Genomic DNA, 18290 nt, shown 5'->3' with positions numbered 1-18290 from the left:
ACTGGAGCTCCACAGCCCATCCCATGAGACGTCGACTGACGGGACGGATACGGTGCAGATACTTGAGAGGATGATGGTCGCTCTCAAGCACAAAATGCCTTCCGTACAGGTAGGGATAGAACTTCCGTATACCCCAAACCACTGCCAGTGCCTCCTGCTCTATGGTGTGGTACCGCTGTTCAGCTCCACTGAGCTTCTTGCTGGCGAAAGCTATGGGTTGTAGTCCTTCACCGTGATCCTGAAGAAGCACGGCCCCAAGACCCAACCCTGAGGCGTCTGTCCGTAGCACAAATGTTTTGCTATGGTCGGGAAGGACCAGCACTGGGGGGTTGATGAGTGCTTCTTTTAACTTGTCAAAGGCTTTCTGGCACTCATCCGACCACAGAACTTTGTTGGGCTCACTGCCCTTGGTCTTGTTGGTCAAAGGTAGGGCTGTTTCTGAAAACTTAGGCACGAAACGCCTGTAATAGCCAGCCAGTCCAAGGAAGGCACGCAGCTCCTTCTTTGTGGCAGGAGGGTGTGCTTCCCGGATTTTTGCTACCTTGTCCTGTTCTGGGTGCAGCTGACCACCCTGGAGGTGGTGTCCAAGAAAGCCGATTTCCGGACAGCCAAGCTGGCACTTAGTAGGTCTCGCCGACAGCTGTACCTCCTGTAGGCGGCAGAGTATCTGCTGCAGAACTTCGGTGTGACGATCCCAAGTACCGGTGGCCAGCAGCAGATCATCCATAAAGTTATGGGCATCATCTAACTGCAGTGGTTCCAGAACTCTTCGCATGATGCGACTAAAAATCGCACCGGCCGTTTTCAGCCCGAACGGCATCACTAGCCACTGAAACTGACCCTGTGGCGTTGTGAATGCGGTCTTGGGTCGGTCACTCTCTTTCATGGGTATCTGCCAATACCCTTTAGCTAAGTCGAGTTTAGAAAAGTACTTGGCATGGCTCAGCTTTGCAAAAATCTGGTTGACATCGGGCAACGGTTCTGCATCAAAGCGTAGTACCCGGTTGAGACGGCGAAAGTCCACACAGAAGCGAACCTTCCCATCTTTCTTTTTGACTAATACGATGGGTGCAGAGTAAGGTGACGTGGCAGGCTCGATCACTCCCATCTTCAGCATGGATTGGACCTCCTCTCTGATTACGTCATACTGTGAGTGGGGCAGTGGGTACTGGCGGACTCGTACTGGTGTAATGTCCTCCAGAACCAGCTCACACTCCCCCACGGTGCACCTGAGGGGAAGGTCGGTGAGAACGCCACTAGCACTCTGACAGATATCCATGATTTCCTGCTTCTGTGAAGAAGTGAGGTTTGTGTGGACAGAGACATCTTTCCATGTCTCTTCTGCTTGCAGGGGTAGAAGTGGAATCCCCTGTGAGCTGAAAGAGCCTGTGTGGTCATCTTCTGTTTCTTCTATGACCACTGGGGCTACAGCTGCGGAACACTCCTCTCTCCGGGTGTACCGCTTCAGTAGATTGGCATGATAGAGTCGTGGGGTTCCTTTGACCGCAATACGGTAATCCCAGTCGCCCACCCGCTCTATCACCCTGTAGGGGCCCTGCCAAGCAATTTGGAGCTTGTTCTTTTTCTCTGGTATGAGCAGCAAGACTTCGTCTCCTACCTCAAACCATCGCTCACAGGCTTTTTTATCATACTGTCGCTTGTACTTGGTGGCTGCTTGCTGCAGGTTCTCTCGTGCCAGCCTGCAGGTCTCTTCCAGCCGATTGCGCAGATCCACCACGTACTCTACCTCTGTGAGGGTTTCTGGAGGCGATGACGCTTCCTTGGTCCACAGCTGGCGCAAAAGAGCCATGGGCCCCCTGACCGTGCGGCCATACAGAAGCTCAAAGGGAGAAAACCGCAGGGACTCCTGTGGCACTTCCCTGAACGCAAACAGGATGGCCGGAATGAACAGGTCCCAATCCTTGGGCTTCTCAATACAGAGGCGTTGGATCATTTTCTTCAGGGTGGCGTTGAAACGCTCGACAAGACCGTTTGCCTGTGCATGGTACGGAGTCGTAGTTCTGCCATGGATCCCCAACAACCGGTTTACCTGAGCCATCACGTCACTTGTGAACTGGGTACCTCTGTCTGTGAATACCTCCGAGGGTACTCCCACTCGGGTCCACATTTGCCACAGTGCGTCCGCAACTGTGACAGAATCGATTCCCTTCAACGCAACGGCTTCTGGGTAACGTGTGGCGTAATCAACGACCACCAGAATGTAACGATTGCCCCGCGCAGAGGCTGGAGTGATTGGACCTACGATGTCCACTCCCACTTTCTGGAAGGGTTCTGACACAAGAGGGACAGTACCTAACGGCACACGCTGGTTCTTGCCACGCGGAGAAGTACGCTGACAGACGTCACACGACCAACAGTACTGGCGGACATCTTTGCACATGCCAGGCCAGTAGAAGTGTTGCCACACTCGCTCTTGTGTCCGCCGAACTCCCAAATGCCCTGCCATGGGTATGTCATGCCCTAGGGAGAGAACGGTGCGTCTGAGGCCCAGAGGTACCACCAGTTGCTTGAGGTGCTCCCCGTTCTTTAGGAACACACGGAACAAGAGACCGTCATGCATTGTGTAAGATGCCTTCCCCTCCCGTTCTGTGTTGATATTGGGCGTTGTCGCTTGTCTCAGTTGCTGCAGGGTGTGGTCTCTGGCCTGAAGACGACAGACGGTCTCCCTATCCGTGTGGAGAGCTACTGCGTCTGTCACCAGTCCCTGAGTAGGCTGTAAGATGGGCGCCTGATCCCTTGCCATCGCTCGTGTGGTTACTGCTGCCAGCACCTCCCTGGGTAGCTGCGTCGACACCCCCTGTCGTGTGCCGTCTGCGAAAAGCACGTTGTTACCAATGAGCAGTGTATATGCAGGATTCCGGAGTGCCACAGCCCACACAGCTCCTTTAAAGTACGGTGTAGCAACCTGTACCTTAACATAAGGACGGACAGCGTTGAAGGACTTTTCAACTCCAGTCACCTGACACGTTCCTCCTTTCTCGGCGTCAGGAGGTACCACACTCTCGTCAATGAAAGTGCATGTAGCGCCAGAGTCTCAAATAGAATCGACTATCCGATCCTCTACGAGGCTGAGAAACACAGAACAGGTAGGCCCCATTCCTCCTTGGTCACCTTGTTGTTCAGCGCTGAACACAGGTACAGTTGCTAAAGCGCAACTCTCGTGTGTGTGGCCGACTGCCGCTTGTTGCCTCCGGTCTCTCTTTAACTTTGGACAGTCGCGCTTGTAATGTCCCCCATCGCCACAATAAAAACACTGATTGCCCCCCTTACCCGGTGCAGTGGCCGACTTAGGGGCAGACGCCATGCTGCCACGAGGCGGAACAACTGAATGCGGTGATTGCTCAGCCAACGGATGCTGAGAATAGCTTAGGTTCCCACGCTTCGGCATGGGCGAAGACTTGAGTCCCCCACCTAGAGAACCTGCACTGGTCTTGAAGACCCTGATTCCCCTTCTAGCTTCCGCAAAGCGTTCGGCCCTCTCTATGACTTCCTGGAACGTTCTAAGGCCTTCATCCCTGGTACACACAGCCAGGTCGTCTGTCACAGTGCTGAGAAGCTGCTCAATGAGAATCAAGTCCCTCAGTGCCATTCCGGACATGGTTTCCCAGTGCTCGAGCGTGCGCTTAAGACGAATCCCAAACTGGATGAAGGACTCACTTCCGGCTTTGCGTATCTCCCTAAACTTTTTACGGTAAGCTTCAGGGGATATCCTGAACTGACGGCGAAGCGCCGCTTTCAGATCAGTATAAGAACTCTCCGGAGGTAAGTTGTTAAATGCCTCCCGGGCCTTTCCTGTCAAGGAACTAATCAAGTAAAGCGATCGAGTCTCTTCTGCCATGTTATAGGAGTCAGCGACTGCTTCGAAATGATAAAAAAAATCGTCGACATCGTCGCCTGGGCGCAACTCAGGAAGAGTCAGCCTTGGAGGGGCGAAAGTGGGCAGTCTCGCTGCCGGGGACTCCTCTCGGCTAGGCCGCTGAGCAAGGCTTTGAGCCAAAAGCTCAAATCTCTCTCGCTCTAACTGCCGGAGCTCCATCTCCTCCTGTCGACGCATCTTCTCCTTCCTCTCCTCCTCCTGTCGACGTATCTCTTCCTTCCTCTCCTCATCCTGTCGACGCATCTCTTCCTTTCTCTCCAAATACAGAATGAGAGATGTAACATCGCCCCCCACCATGGAGGTATTATCATGCGTGTTAGATTCTGAAACCCGTGAGGTCATAACCCCAGGAGTGCCAGTGACGTACCCAGTGCCTGAGGTAGTTATCTGAGAACGTACCTGTGAAGGACTGGGGAACCTTGGGCCTGTAAAGGCTCCCCCAGGAGTGGTGACATTTGTCCTAACCACCGTGGAAGTGACTGGAGGGGTGTTATACTGTGCCTCCATCATCTCCTTGATCCAATTAGGGGACTGCCGAGAAATTCCCGAGCCAGGGCCCAGAGTTTTCAGAAAGGGAGAACCCTCCCCGACACCGACCACTTCTTTCTTGCCTGAGACCGCAGCTGACCTTGTAACCGGTCCTTGGGATGGATCTTTTCCCATGACATACTTGGAAGCCATCGTAACAGACCCTGACACTATGCACAAACAAAACCAGGGGATTATGAAGAAGTTAAACACGGAAATGCTGAGTTACCACTACAAATAGCTATCACCCCTTGTGTTCTTCAAAAACTGTTTATGAGGAGCAGTCAGTGTAGATACAGGGTACCCCCCATGGAATAGACACCCTAAACCCCAGTGAGTGGAAAAAAAAAAAAGTACTGTTAACTTCCCACTCTAGCTTCCCACATATAATAAAAACAAAACATTGCCAGTTACAAAATAAATAAATAAATAAATAACCTGGATAATACAAACTACTTAGTAAAAGCTGCGAGCGGCGATCGGGAAGCGGAAGATCCCGGACGAGCCCCCAAAAATTGTCATGTGACCGGTCGAGGTTGAGGACCCACCTACAACCCGACAGGCCCCGCGCAATCTAATAAAAGAAAATTTAAGAAAAAATGGGTCTCCGGATCCTCGCACGCTCAATTAAATGCAGCCAACACCAAGAATTTGTACACAATACCACACTTTATTCACTCACTCACACGGATATACTGACAACCAAAACAGCAGTGGGGCCTAACTATTTCCCTTAATCCCCCCTCCACTCCCCAAACTTACTAACCCGCTAATTCAAATCGCCACATCATAAGTGGGAATGAGGGAAAAATAAATGAGTAAATCACATTCGCTCAAACACGTACACTCACCCCTCTTATGCACTGCTCTCACACATACACACGCATCCTCTACCGTCCATGTACGACTCGCATTAGTTCCGAACACACAGGTCCTTGTCACAAACAACACACGATGCCGGCGACCACTGGGAGTTCTAGTCTTTCTGTAGACAGGGGGGTGTAAAGCGGCGATTGTTGTATACGTTGGGGACACCCCTGTGACAGTCTCAGGGTATCACGGGTGCAGGGAGGGATGTGGATGTCCAGGACAACAGCGGACCACTCTTCCGAGCTGTAAAAAGACTCGAGTCAAGAGTCAAGCAAAAATTAAAAAAACAAAAAACAGTACATGTGCTAAAGCAGACACACAGAGGGGTTTCGCACACACTCACATGTACAGCTGAACGCCTTAATACAACCGTAAAAAACAAAACAAAAACAATAACAGAATGTGTGCACACAGATATACATAAATCAGAATCCACAAGGATTAGCAGGGGCACACTGCACTGAAATTAAAGTATGTATCTCAAAATGCAATAATAACAACAACACCAAAAACCTGACATATATGTCAACGCTCGCTCCCTGTCTATAGAAAAATAACAACAAAACTAGCATTCTTCACCCTTCTAACCTGACTCACCTCAAGAGCTCGTGAAAAAAAATAATACAGGAGATTAAATCCCTGGAACTAGGACGTAATTCCAGACCTCCTGGTCGGACATGGACCCAGGAAATGTAGTGGCACTGGAGGCCCCAAACCCGAACTGAATCGGTAAAAAAAACAACCCCTCACTCCAAAACGAATGGAGCAGGAACAGCCCCACACAGTGACTAGTGCGGCGTTGACGACCGTTGGTCCTTCCCTTCTTCCGGTCCCACAATTCCTTGCTGCGATGCATGCTTCCATTTCCGCCCCAGTACCCCACAACAAAATCGTCGGACAACAGGTTCGTGTTTAGAGCCAAGTCGAAGTGAAACTCTTGGCCGTCGGCGCGAAGCCCGCAAAACACACTGTTCTTCCCCAGTTGATCTGACCCGTCGAGGTAGATTCTATATGAATTGTCTTTATCAAACTTGTAGTTGAGCTAAACAACCGGCAGATATGCATGCACGAGAAAAAGAAAACATCAACCTGAGCTGACTAGAGGGAGGGAAGGAGCACACGCTCATTCGCGCGTACACACGCACATGTGCACGCACGCATAGAAATAAAGAAAGAAAGAAGGGAACAAGAAAAAACAAAACAAAGCAAACAGCGAAAATCATGACGTATTCAAGGGGTCAAGTTGACCCAAATTCCTTCTTTTTTTTTTCAACGCTACACTGTCGCACGCGACAGGTACCATGAGGAGCAATAACCAGTCGTGCTGTGTATGGTAATTACTAGATATTATTCTCAGAAAATTTCAAGATGACAGATGATGAAGCACAATGGCTCCAGTGGCTTGAAACAGCAGCATGTTGCAAACACCCTTTTGTGGTTTTGTGACTGAACATGTTGCAGAAGCTTTAGAAGTCATTGAAGACAATGCAGTTCATGTTTGTGGTTGCAAAATCTTGTTAGATGATTTGCTTGATGCAAATGAAAGTGAGAGTTATGATTTGCAGAATTTGGAGAGTAGGGGTATGTAGCAGTGCTCACCACTAAGATTATATTTGTTTGCAGTAACAATAGATAAGCAGGAGGACGAAGGAAAACATATGTCCACAGTAATGTGAAAAGAACGAAGATTTATTCTGAACTCCAGTTTAAGGTGGAGGAGATGAGTCTGCGCTACCCAGATGAGCATGACAACAATACGTCTTCAGCATCATGTGATTAATACATGCTCTTACGCGACAGGGTAGTTGTTGAGCTAGATGTTGGAATGAAAGGACAGTGAGAGAGCAGACAAGAAGCCAAGAATAGCTCTGTGGCTGACCCAGACTTGACCTCAAAGCAACTTGTCTGGTGTTTTCTTTTCATAAGATGATACTGTGTAGTGTTAGCAGATGTACCGTATGGTGTTAGAATGTATAGTGTAAGTAGATGCTGTATGGTGTTAGCAGATAGAATGTATGATGTCAGCAGATCTACACTGTGATGTTGGCAGGTACTGTATGGTGTTAGCGGGTATATTGTATGGTGTTAACAGATATACAGTATACTGTGTGGTGTTAGCAGATATACTCTACGGTGTTAGCAGATACTGTATAATGTTAAATCCATCCTCTACCAGATGCTGTGCAGTTTGTGAAGCAGATTCTGAAGCGAATTTTGGCCAGCATCAAGGTGACCAACATCCAGCGCTACATTGTGGATGTGGAAAACAGTCTGGAGGACATCCGCTCTCGTAACTTCTCTGTGGAAGACAACAGCACTGAACTGGAGCTGGACATGGCCAAAGATTGTGAGTTGCCACAGTTGAAGTTTTGAGCTGTGGGTGAGAGGAGAAAGGTGGGGATGTGAAAAGTTGTGAGAGGGAGATGTTTGTATTGTGTGAATGTGCTGTTATCTGTAGATGTGTAGATGTTTGTATTGTGTGAATGTGCTGTTATCTGTAGATGTGTAGATGTCTGTATTGTGTGAATGTGCTGTTATCTGTAGATGTGTTAATGTCATTGTACAGGCTATGTTTGTAACTCTAGGGTGTGTTGTGCGTGGGTGTATGTGCTTGTGTCAATAGAGAGATACATATTTGTGTGTTTTGTGTTCTGTTGTATAATTTGATATAAACATTTAATAGGGAAGTGAGTGTCTTATGTTGAAATATGATTTCCTGGAGAGATAATGTGAAAATGCAGATTTTGATCGTGAATCATGGTGGCTGAAATAATTGTTCAGTGGAAGCGTGTTGTGATGCATTAGTGGAGGTGTCATTTTTTCAGTGATCAAGATGATTGACATGCTGGGACAGAGGGTGGAAGCTCAGCTGAACCAATCCCTAGACTTGGAAAACAACCTAAACAGCATACTGGAACGCCTGCTGGACCTGGGAGACAACACAGAGACCTCCACTGCCCTCATGGCCCTGGATGACTTGCGCAGACTGAGAGCCCAGAACTTGGAAGTTCTTGAGGTATGTGCAGGATGGGCACAGGCATATGATTACACACTGGCACATTGTACAGGGTGAAAATCTGCTTTTGTTTGAGCCATCCCATTAAAAATATGCATGTTTTAAAACTGTGTTTGCTGAAATTAAAAGACAAAGAAATAGTAGACATAGCAGCAGCAGTGAAAACAGCATCAATAACAGTAAACATTGCATGTAGATATTTCACTGCAAAAATAACTTGTCAGAAGATACATTGTAATTACTTGTGGCATCACGTGCTGTGTACCTTTGTGTCACTAAATTGAGATTATAAACCAGTAGGTAATTTTCCATCAAAAAACTTGATTTCACAAGACTTAATTTGTTTGATTATAATGACAAAGCATGAATATGAGAAGCATTGTGAGCATGGTATTAATACACTGGACTGTATCAAGCTGCTGTTGGTACAGTTGATATAGGAAATCTGTCAGTTGCTTTCTGTATTCTCAGGCCTTTTAGAATTTCTGACAGCCCTTCACCAAGATTCAGATTTGATGTCTGACTGGAGGATTCATACACCTGACATGATAATTATTCTAGCCAAAGGTCATGAAAACTGTCACAGCTTCATGTGAACTGTAACAGTAAACGATTGGAATGGTATGTGTGGCAGGAACTGACAGGGAACATCAACACTGTTGACATGGAAACACAAGACCTGCTGGACAAGGGGGGAGAGCTGCTTATAGATGCTGAAGATGCCTTGGACTCTACGACTCTTGCCTTTGAGGTAAGTCTTGATAAGATTAACCAAAGAAAATTTCATGAAAGTTGCACTGAAAATAGATTACGAAAGAGATTCACTGTCAGAATTTGCAAGATGCTTTGAAAATAAATGAGATCATGGATTTGACACACATACACACAAATATTGCACACATATTTGTACACATGCACACAAGAAGACTTACACACACTAATATGCATACAGGCATTGCACATGAACATCTCCACAATAAAACAAACAAAAGCAGACAGCACAACTTTTGTTTTTAATTGTTAATCAATAAATGATACAATGAATGAAATAAACTTTCCAATGGTAACTTCAGGATCTAGGTCGAGACTCGTCACGGATGGAACAAGCCCTGCAAGAACTGATCAATAAGGTGGATGGACTGAACAGTGGCTTGATAGGGGTTGAGCCCTTGGTAAACCAGTCCATGCAGCATGCTGAAAGCCTGCACCAGCAAGCCATTGAACTGGACAAGTGAGCACACACTCCCACGGTTAACATTCTCATTTCCTTTGGCTGTAGAAGAGAACAAAACTTGAAGACTTCACATTGAATTATAAAGAATTATCATTTCATGGAAAGAATTTTTAATTTAAAGGGAATAAATGAGAGGAAAAGGGAGAAAAGAGGTATGTATAAATGAAATGCAAGAAAGAGGGGAAAACAGGAGTGAGGGGAGAGAAAGAATGAATATTTAGTTGTGGTTCCTTGCTTCATTTGACCATATATATAAAAGAAAGATCATTGCACCTGCAGCATTATTTGTGCAGTCTGTACAACAACACACGTGATCTGTCAGCCAATGCAGTGACAGCTGGACAGGCCTACCAGAACATTGTTCGCTTTATTAGTGCTGCACACAACAACTCCTTGGAGGCAGTGCTGGATGGAGAGAGAGCCCTGAATGAGGTCTGCTTCTGTCCCTTTTTACAGTTGATTCATAGTTTGCTTCTTTTGACAGTTTGATCATGATTACTTGTAGTTTGTTTCATTGACACTTGATTGATCACTTGTATGTTTCTTTTGACAATTATTATTTCTCTCTTTTTTTCTATTGACAACTGTTTTTCTTATGACATATGATTCATCCTACTTAATTTACTGAATATTTGTTTCTTTTGATAATTGGTTGACCATTACTTGTACTTTGTTTCTTTTGATATTGATTGATCATTACCTTTTTTGTGGACAAGTGATTCATCATTTTTTGCTTGTTTCTTTTGACAAGCGATTATCATTTCTTGTTTGTTTCTTTTGTGAATGGATATATAATTACTTGTTTGTTTCTTTTGACATTTGATTCATCATCACCTGTAGTTTGTTTCTTTTGAAACCATTATTGTTAGAATTATTATTGATACATATATGAGTATAGTTACTATACTCGTGTAAGTATTAATAATATTTTTCACTATAAGGGTCTAGGTTTGAATCCTGCTCTCACCCTTTCTCCCAAGTTTGACTGGAAAATCAAACTGAGCATTTAGTTGTTTGAATGAGATTTTAAACTGAGGTCCTGTATATAGCATGCACTTGGTGTGTTGAAAAAGAACCCATGGCAACAAGAGTGTTGTCCTCTGGCAAAATTCTATAGAAGAAATCCACTTGGATGGGTACACAAATATATATACATGCACTCAAGCCCTGACAAAGCGCGTTTGGTTATCCTGCTTGTCAAGCATCTGTGTAGCAGATGTGATGTATCATATATGGATTTGTCCGAATGCAGTGACACCACCTTGAGAAACTGAAACTGTATTTACTATCTTTGGTCAGACACCAAACTGAGCACTTAACAATCTTTTGCACTACAGGCTGTTCCTGGTAGAGTCAACAGATAAATGCCTTCAGGTACTCATCACTTCCTGTTCCTTTCAGTCAGGTGTCAGTCATGGGCATGTGCACATATGTTTATCCACTAGAGTGGATTTTTCTTCAGGTTTTTGCCAGAGACAACCCTATGTTAGCCATTTGTTTTTTCTTAAATACACTGAGTGCATGTCACACATCATCATCATCTGATCCAGTAACTCCTGTTCAGACCAGCACTCGAGGTCTGGTGGAGGGGGGGAGAAACTTAGGCGAGTGTGGGATTCGATCCCACAGATTTTTTTGCTTCCTAGGTGGACACGTGACCACTCCATTACATTATTTGGAGTTTGTTCCTTTTGACAACTGATTCATCGTTATTTGCAGTTTTTTTCTTTTGACACTTGGTTCTTAGTTCAGTTTGTGACATAGAGTGTAGTACACTGGCATGCCTGTATCATTTCTTGTAATATTGATAGGAAGTTGAGGATAGAGGTTGTGGGGGACCAAAATTCATAGCTTTCTCTGTTACCTTTGGTATGCAGTGACTTGAAAAAGACATATGGAGAGATTGTAAGATAATTTTCATTGTAATTAAAACTTAATCATTCATTACTGTGACAGTAATAGTCAATGATGATAATCTCCCTTTATGTGAATATGTTTCAGTGGTGATAAAGCATGCCTAACAATCGACAATACTTCTGTAAATATTGCCATCAGTGGCTTGTTGAGAGAAACACCATTACAGTGAATGAATGATGACACATGGAGCTTAGAAGTATATGCAACTGTAGTTGTAGATGTCCATCTCTTTAGATTTTTTGTATATATTGATCTAATGATTGATTTTTTTTGATTTTTTTTTTTTTTTTTTTTTTTTTTACTGATTTCACCAAATCAAAACTGTTGCAGACAAATGGCAATGGAGAGAAGGCCACAGAATCCTATGACAAGAGTACAGAGCTGAAACAAGAGGCCACCATTGTATTTAATCAGACCACAATAAGTTAGTGCCTTTCCCATCATTTTCTTTGTACCTGCTTAGATGCAGTTAAAACTGTATTATTTATCATTATGATTATTATTGTTATTATTATTATTATCATTGTTGTTTTTGTTGTTGTCTAAAGTTTTTGTTGTTGTTTTTTTATAGTATGGATACATGGACTATTTTCTTTTTCTTTTACCAGACATGTTAAAGCTTGTGTAAAATTGTGTTGTTTGTTATATTGTGTACAATTACATTTATTCATTGACAAGACTGTATTCATTTGTTTTTGTTGGTTTTTTAACATGAAATATGGGGTGTCATAGCACTTGTTTTATGTAAATGACTATGTTTTCATTTGGAGAGTTTCCAGTTTTACTGCTGTATCATATCCTCTTTGCCATGGTGGCCAACAATGCATTATTGCAAGTAGAACGACATACATGCTGGCAGCAAGACTAGTTCCATGTTGTCTTTCCATTAATAAGACTGCTGCTTGATGTTTGCATCTTTACAGCGGAATTAATCTTCTTTCTTTTTTGTAATCATCAGAATTAGCTCTTTAACATTCACTTTTGATCAAATCTATTGTGTCATTATTTTTCATGTCCTTTTTTCCTCACAATGTTTCAGCCCTGTCAGATGCCTTGAATGATGCAAAGGAGTCCACCAATGAGATAGAGAAGGAGAAAGCCGACACAGTGACTGGCCTGAATGATATTCGCTCCCAGTTGGGCGAGCTGGATGGCAGTATGTTGCTCAGTTCTTCCCTCTCCATTCACATACACATCTTGTTACTGGTGTAGGGGGGATGCAGTGAGAAAGTGTTGTTTCTTTTTCTTTGTTTTGTTTTGTTGTTTTGTTTTGGTTTTTTTTCTTTTTTGCTTTTGTCAATTACATGTGTTGGCAGTTTCTGATACAAGTTCCACTGCATTTTGCTTCTTGTTGAGGAATGGAAGATGAAGGATTGACATAATTCACAACTGTGGTTGTTTTTATCATTTCTTCCAAGAGACAGTCTTCTGGAGGTGCGTGAAACCTCTTCAGTGCCCCATGGCAGAGAATGCCTTGAAGTTCTGAAGTTCCTCTTGCCTGCCTTGGGATGTGAGACTGGTTGCACTGTTGTACGCCTGCAGGATGTGACTGTCATGTCCAGTTTTCATCACCAGTTCACGGTTGATAGTTAAAGGGAAACGACCTACTTTGTTTCTCCCTGTCTTCTAGAATGTTCAAAGATTGTTTACACCCCTTGAATTTGTATGGTCTGCATTGTATGACATATCAGCAGGTCTACCAAGGGTCAAACTGGGCTCATTTTTTGATGGTTTACAGCTTTAGAAGTGGCTCAGAAATTACTGAAAATATTAACAGCGGGGAAGAAAACCTGTGTAGTGGTGAGGGTGATGATTCAGGTGCAGATTTGGGTAATGATGATAACTGTCAGGACCCACTTAGTAGCACAAGAGTGAAAGTGTAACAGTGATGTAAGTTTTGTGTCTGAGATTGATCAGCCCGAGTCTACAGCAGGCCATGAGTAAACTGACATTGAACGTGAATCAGTTGGCAGCACAAGTACTGTCATTTTGCATGTGGAGGTGGGAAGGGCTATTGGGAGACGGGTGGTGAGTCAAACACACACACACGCACACATGTACACATACATGCACACAACAAAAGCTTTAGAAGTATTTGATGTCAATGCTTTGTGCTGAAATTGCGTCAGCGTAAGACACAGCATTACACTTCATGACTGCAGACAGTATAAGTAAGTTAGATCTGGGATGAATAGCTGGTGCACCCAAGATGCATTCACATTATGTGCAAAGATGCATTCACATTATGCGCATGCAGTATTTTATTTTGCTCAAACACATGTACAATCTGTCTCTCATTTGAACGTTTGTACATGTTGTTACAGTGTGTGAGCACACACACACACACACACACACAGATGCACACACACACACACACACACACACACACACACACACTCATCCTCTCTCTCTCTCTCTCTCTCTTTCTCTCTCTCTCTCTCTCTCTCTCTCTCTCTTTTTCTCTCTTCTCCTTTGTCCCCCCTTTAACTGTCTTTCACACACACATACACACATGAGTGTTCGCTCTCATTTAGAGTTAAATTGAAACACATTCTCTCTCTCTCTCTCTCTCTCTCTCTCTCTCTCAATTTTTTTTAACTGTACAAGAGGGGTAAAGCAGGGAGATGTATGTAGCCCTATATTGTTTTCATTATTTATAAACGAATTGGCGTTAGATGTAATTGATAAAGGGAGACATGGTGCTAGATTTATTGTGGATTTTATGGAATTGTTCATTTTGCTGCTGGCTGATGATGTAGTTTTGCTCTCAGAGACAGTTGTAGGTTTGCAGACGCAACTAAATAATTTGAAAAATTCAGCAAATGAATTGTAGTTTAAAATTAACATGGATAAAAGTAGTATAATTGTTTTCAGGAAGGGGGGTTATTTAGCATCGAGGGAAAGATGGGTGTATGATGGTATTGCTATGCCTGTTGCTAATGCTTATAAGTATCTTGGGATTATAATTTCTACTCGTTTGAGTTTTGTAGCTGCCTGCAGAGATTTGTCTAGTAAAGCAAAGCATAAGTTATTAAATATTATGAAAAAACTTTTCATGTTAAATAATAATTCTCTAGAGCTTTTTACTAGAGTGTTTGATGCCCAGATTCAGCCCATGGTACAGTATGGGTCAGAGTTATGGGGTTTGGATAAGAATGCTGTTGTGCATTGTGAATCTTTACATTTATTTGGACTTAAAAAGGTTTTTGGGTATTGATATGAAAACACCAAACGATTTAGTATATGGAGAAACAAACAGACATCCAGTTTATATAAACTCTGCAATCAGTTGTATTCGCTATTGGCTAAAGCTACTGAAAATGAGTGCAGATCGACTGCCAAGAAAATCGTATAACATGTTATATGACTTAGACTTAAGAAGCAAAAGAAACTGGGTTTCAAATGTACGAATATGTATTTGTGAACTCGGGTTTGGGTATGCTTGGTATTTCCAAAATGTAGGTTTAGATCATGTATTTTTGCAAACTCTTCGCCAGCGCATGATTGATTGTAGATGGCAGAGTTGGGAAAACCATATTCAGTCTAGTGAAAGGTTTGGTATATACAGGGGTTATGTTTCTACTCATTTAGTGAAGAATTATCTCTTGTTTAATATGGATAGACATCTCAGATTCATTTTGGCAAGATTTAGACTTGGTATATCGGAAATAAACACCCACAGGTACCGATATAAAAATGTACACAATTCTGATCTCTTTTGTCCATTGTGTAAAGAGTCGATAGAAGATGAAGTACACTTTGTTTTGAAATGCCCCATTTTGTGTGTTCTTTGTGAAAAATTTATCCCAAAGAAATATTATATATATCCATGTTCATTTTGATTTAATCTGCTGATGGCATCTACAGATGACGGACTTATACGTAATTTGGCTCTATATTTATATAAAGCTTTTCACTTAAGAGATATAATTATGTCATGATTAATTGCTATAGTTCTGGTCACATACACTAATGTTATCGCCCCTCGTTCATATGGGGCTTTGGCCTTAATGAATAAACCATCTGAATCTGAATCTCTCTCTCTCTCTCTCTCTCTCTCTCTCTCTCGGGGTGTGAGCTGCAGTCAATGGTGACACACAGGAGTTATTTAGCTCGGCTAAATTCCTTGATTGCTCGAGACTGCAGGAGTGTCTGGTTGCTAAACCTTGCATGTACCTTCGTAAGGAACTATGCCTTCCTCTCAGCTGGATTTCCAAGTCAGGTGTGGTTGTTTCCACCCAGTTTTCTTGTCATTTATGTTCAAGAGAGCAAAGAAATATATCACCTTGTGTCAGAAAACATTGAATGTGAAGACGGTGACAGGCAGTGTCGTGGTAGGTTGCCTCCTCATGTACCTGTTCTGGGGCAGTTTATTGCTGAGTGCGGTGATGTGAAACAGAACCTGGGACCACGAAAGGACAGCATACGACAGACCTGTCTGACGGGTGGGGGTCACAGAGCCAGCACAGAGATGACCACTCCTTCACCCACAACTTCCCAGCCTGCTGATGAACCATCTCAGACAGACCTGATGTCCGTGCTCCAGTAATTACATGAGAAATTTGATGCCATGCAAGAAGACATAAGGACATTCGGGATGTTCAAACCGCCCTGCAGGAAGAGGTTCAGTCCCTGAAGGAAGAAGTTACTGATCTCCGCTGAGAAAACGAAGACCTGAAGAAGAGGATGCAGGAAATGGAAAGTAAGACGGACGACCTTGAAGGGCGCTCTAAACGTAACAATGTTATCTTCTTTGGTCTTAGAAGAAATGAAAACAAAACGCATGCTGACTGCGAAGGAAGAATCATCGACCTTTTGGTGGACACGCTGGAGCTGTCTGGTGACATTCAGTTGAACAGAGTACACCGCTTGAACTCCCGGCCCAACTCTCTGATCAACGCACGCTGCACCTTTTTTAAGGACAAGCAGTCAATCCTCAAGGCCAAGTCCAAACTGAAGGGCAGCGACATCTTCATTGGAGAGGACTTTTCACTGCGAGTCAGGGAGGTGAGGAAGCTGTCGCCACACCTGAAGAAGGCCAGGAGTGAGGGTAAGCGAGCAACTATGATCTTCGATCATCTCCTTATTGATGAGAAAAAGTTTTTTCTTGGTGAGGGAGATTCACTTAGTGGGACTGTCTAGGGGGGTGGCCAACCCAATTCGACACCAGTGACAACTGAAAGCCATGCACGAGATAGCTGTGCAAAACCAGTGGACAGGAACGAGGTCAGTGACAAGAGCACAATATCAATATGATATTGTTAACAGCAAAACTGTCCATCTCCAAATTTAAATACGGCAAATGCAAAAATCTTGACCTTATCTTTGAATCGGAGCTCAGCCTACGTAACCTATGATCAGTATCCGTTAAGAACACTGAGTCGGGCCCACAAAAATCCTGAGGGTAGTATTCAGTGTGCACATACATATTATTGTACTTAGGTGCAGAGCCTGTGGAGAGGGAGGGGATTGAGTGAGTAAAGGAGACACAGAGAGAGAGGGTATGTGTGTGTGTGTATACCATGCTTCTCTTTCAGGCAATATGATTTTGTGTGAAACCATCATGTATGTGTAATATATGTTGCATGGTCTTGTAAGTGTTTGAACATGCCATTGGGAAGAAGACAGATTAAAAGTATGAGAAAAAAAAATGCAAAAAAAGAAAGAAAAGACAACAGAAAGGAGAAAAAAAAAAGATAAAAAAGACAAAACAAAAAAAAAAGGGTACAAAAGACACAAAAAAAAGAAGGAAAAAAAAGAATAGAAAGAACTTCCAGGGATGCTGAAACTATCCTGCTCATTTGCAGAAGTTTTAGGCATTCACTGATTTCTCCTAAAAAAAATAAATAAATGAAATAATAAAAAGTGCACTTTGTTCTATCCTGTTCTGTTATGTATGACTTAAGAATGCAATACATACCACTGAAATTTTTTAAGTTTCCTGGTCAGTTTAGATTATCACTACTTATGGCATCTAGGCATGAACAAACTATCAGAAATTTCTCAATTTATCTGTACAAAGCATTTAAGCTTCAATCCACTCATACGTCATAAAATTAATTTATTAAGTTTGTGCCACTTCTGATGACACGGTTACTTTATTGAGTTTAGTTAAATAGGCATGTGTTATTTATCTGCTGTGTACTACTTAACTAAGTGTATATTGCATGACAAAGTATGATATTTGTCTTGTTTATTTTATTCTATTTTTTCTTCTCAAATGTGTTTTTTCTGACACCCTTTCATGAGGGGCAATGGCCTATATGAATAAACCATTCTTTCATTCTCTCTCTCTCTCTCTCTCTCTCTCTCTCTCTCTCTCTCTCTCACACACACACACACACACACACACACACATGCGAATGTGTACTATCACACAGTTAAATTGATAACACAAACACACACACCCAATCACACGCACATGCCTTGTCACACAAACTCACACAGATGCACTGAAAACAAAGCTCATTCATGCACATACACACACTTTCTCTCACACACACATGTGCACATACACACAAACATGTGCATACACACACACACACACACACACACACACAGAGCTAAATTGAACACACACACAGTGCTAAACTGAACACACACACACACACACACACAGAGCTAAACTGAACACACACACACACACACACACACACACACACAGTCGCATTGAAAACAATACACACTCCCAGTTTTAATGAGTTGTGATTTTTATACCATTCCAGGCCTATGTTTGGTTTTAGGAGCATATGTGTGTCTGTATGTGAGGCATGAATAGTACACGCACTGTGTGGGAAATGGGTTACTGGTAACCTCTGGTATTGTCT

At 43.3% G+C, this 18290-nt stretch overlaps 1 protein-coding gene across 1 annotated transcript in view; it reads left to right on the top strand.

The window, feature by feature from the left end:
* LOC143279982 (laminin subunit alpha-like) overlaps positions 1-18290 on the top strand; it is a 305618-nt gene that overhangs the window by 180820 nt on the left and 106508 nt on the right. Inside the window, exons 47-53 of the mRNA XM_076584380.1 lie at positions 7473-7643; positions 8122-8312; positions 8947-9063; positions 9386-9543; positions 9840-9978; positions 11794-11887; positions 12503-12619. Of these exons, the coding sequence (XP_076440495.1) occupies positions 7473-7643; positions 8122-8312; positions 8947-9063; positions 9386-9543; positions 9840-9978; positions 11794-11887; positions 12503-12619 (987 nt within the window). The remainder of the gene's footprint in view (positions 1-7472; positions 7644-8121; positions 8313-8946; positions 9064-9385; positions 9544-9839; positions 9979-11793; positions 11888-12502; positions 12620-18290) is intronic.

This window comes from Babylonia areolata, chromosome 3 (assembly GCF_041734735.1).
Source record: "Babylonia areolata isolate BAREFJ2019XMU chromosome 3, ASM4173473v1, whole genome shotgun sequence".
NCBI lineage: Eukaryota > Metazoa > Mollusca > Gastropoda > Neogastropoda > Buccinidae > Babylonia > Babylonia areolata.
This window is presented reverse-complemented; position numbering and strand designations above follow the sequence as displayed.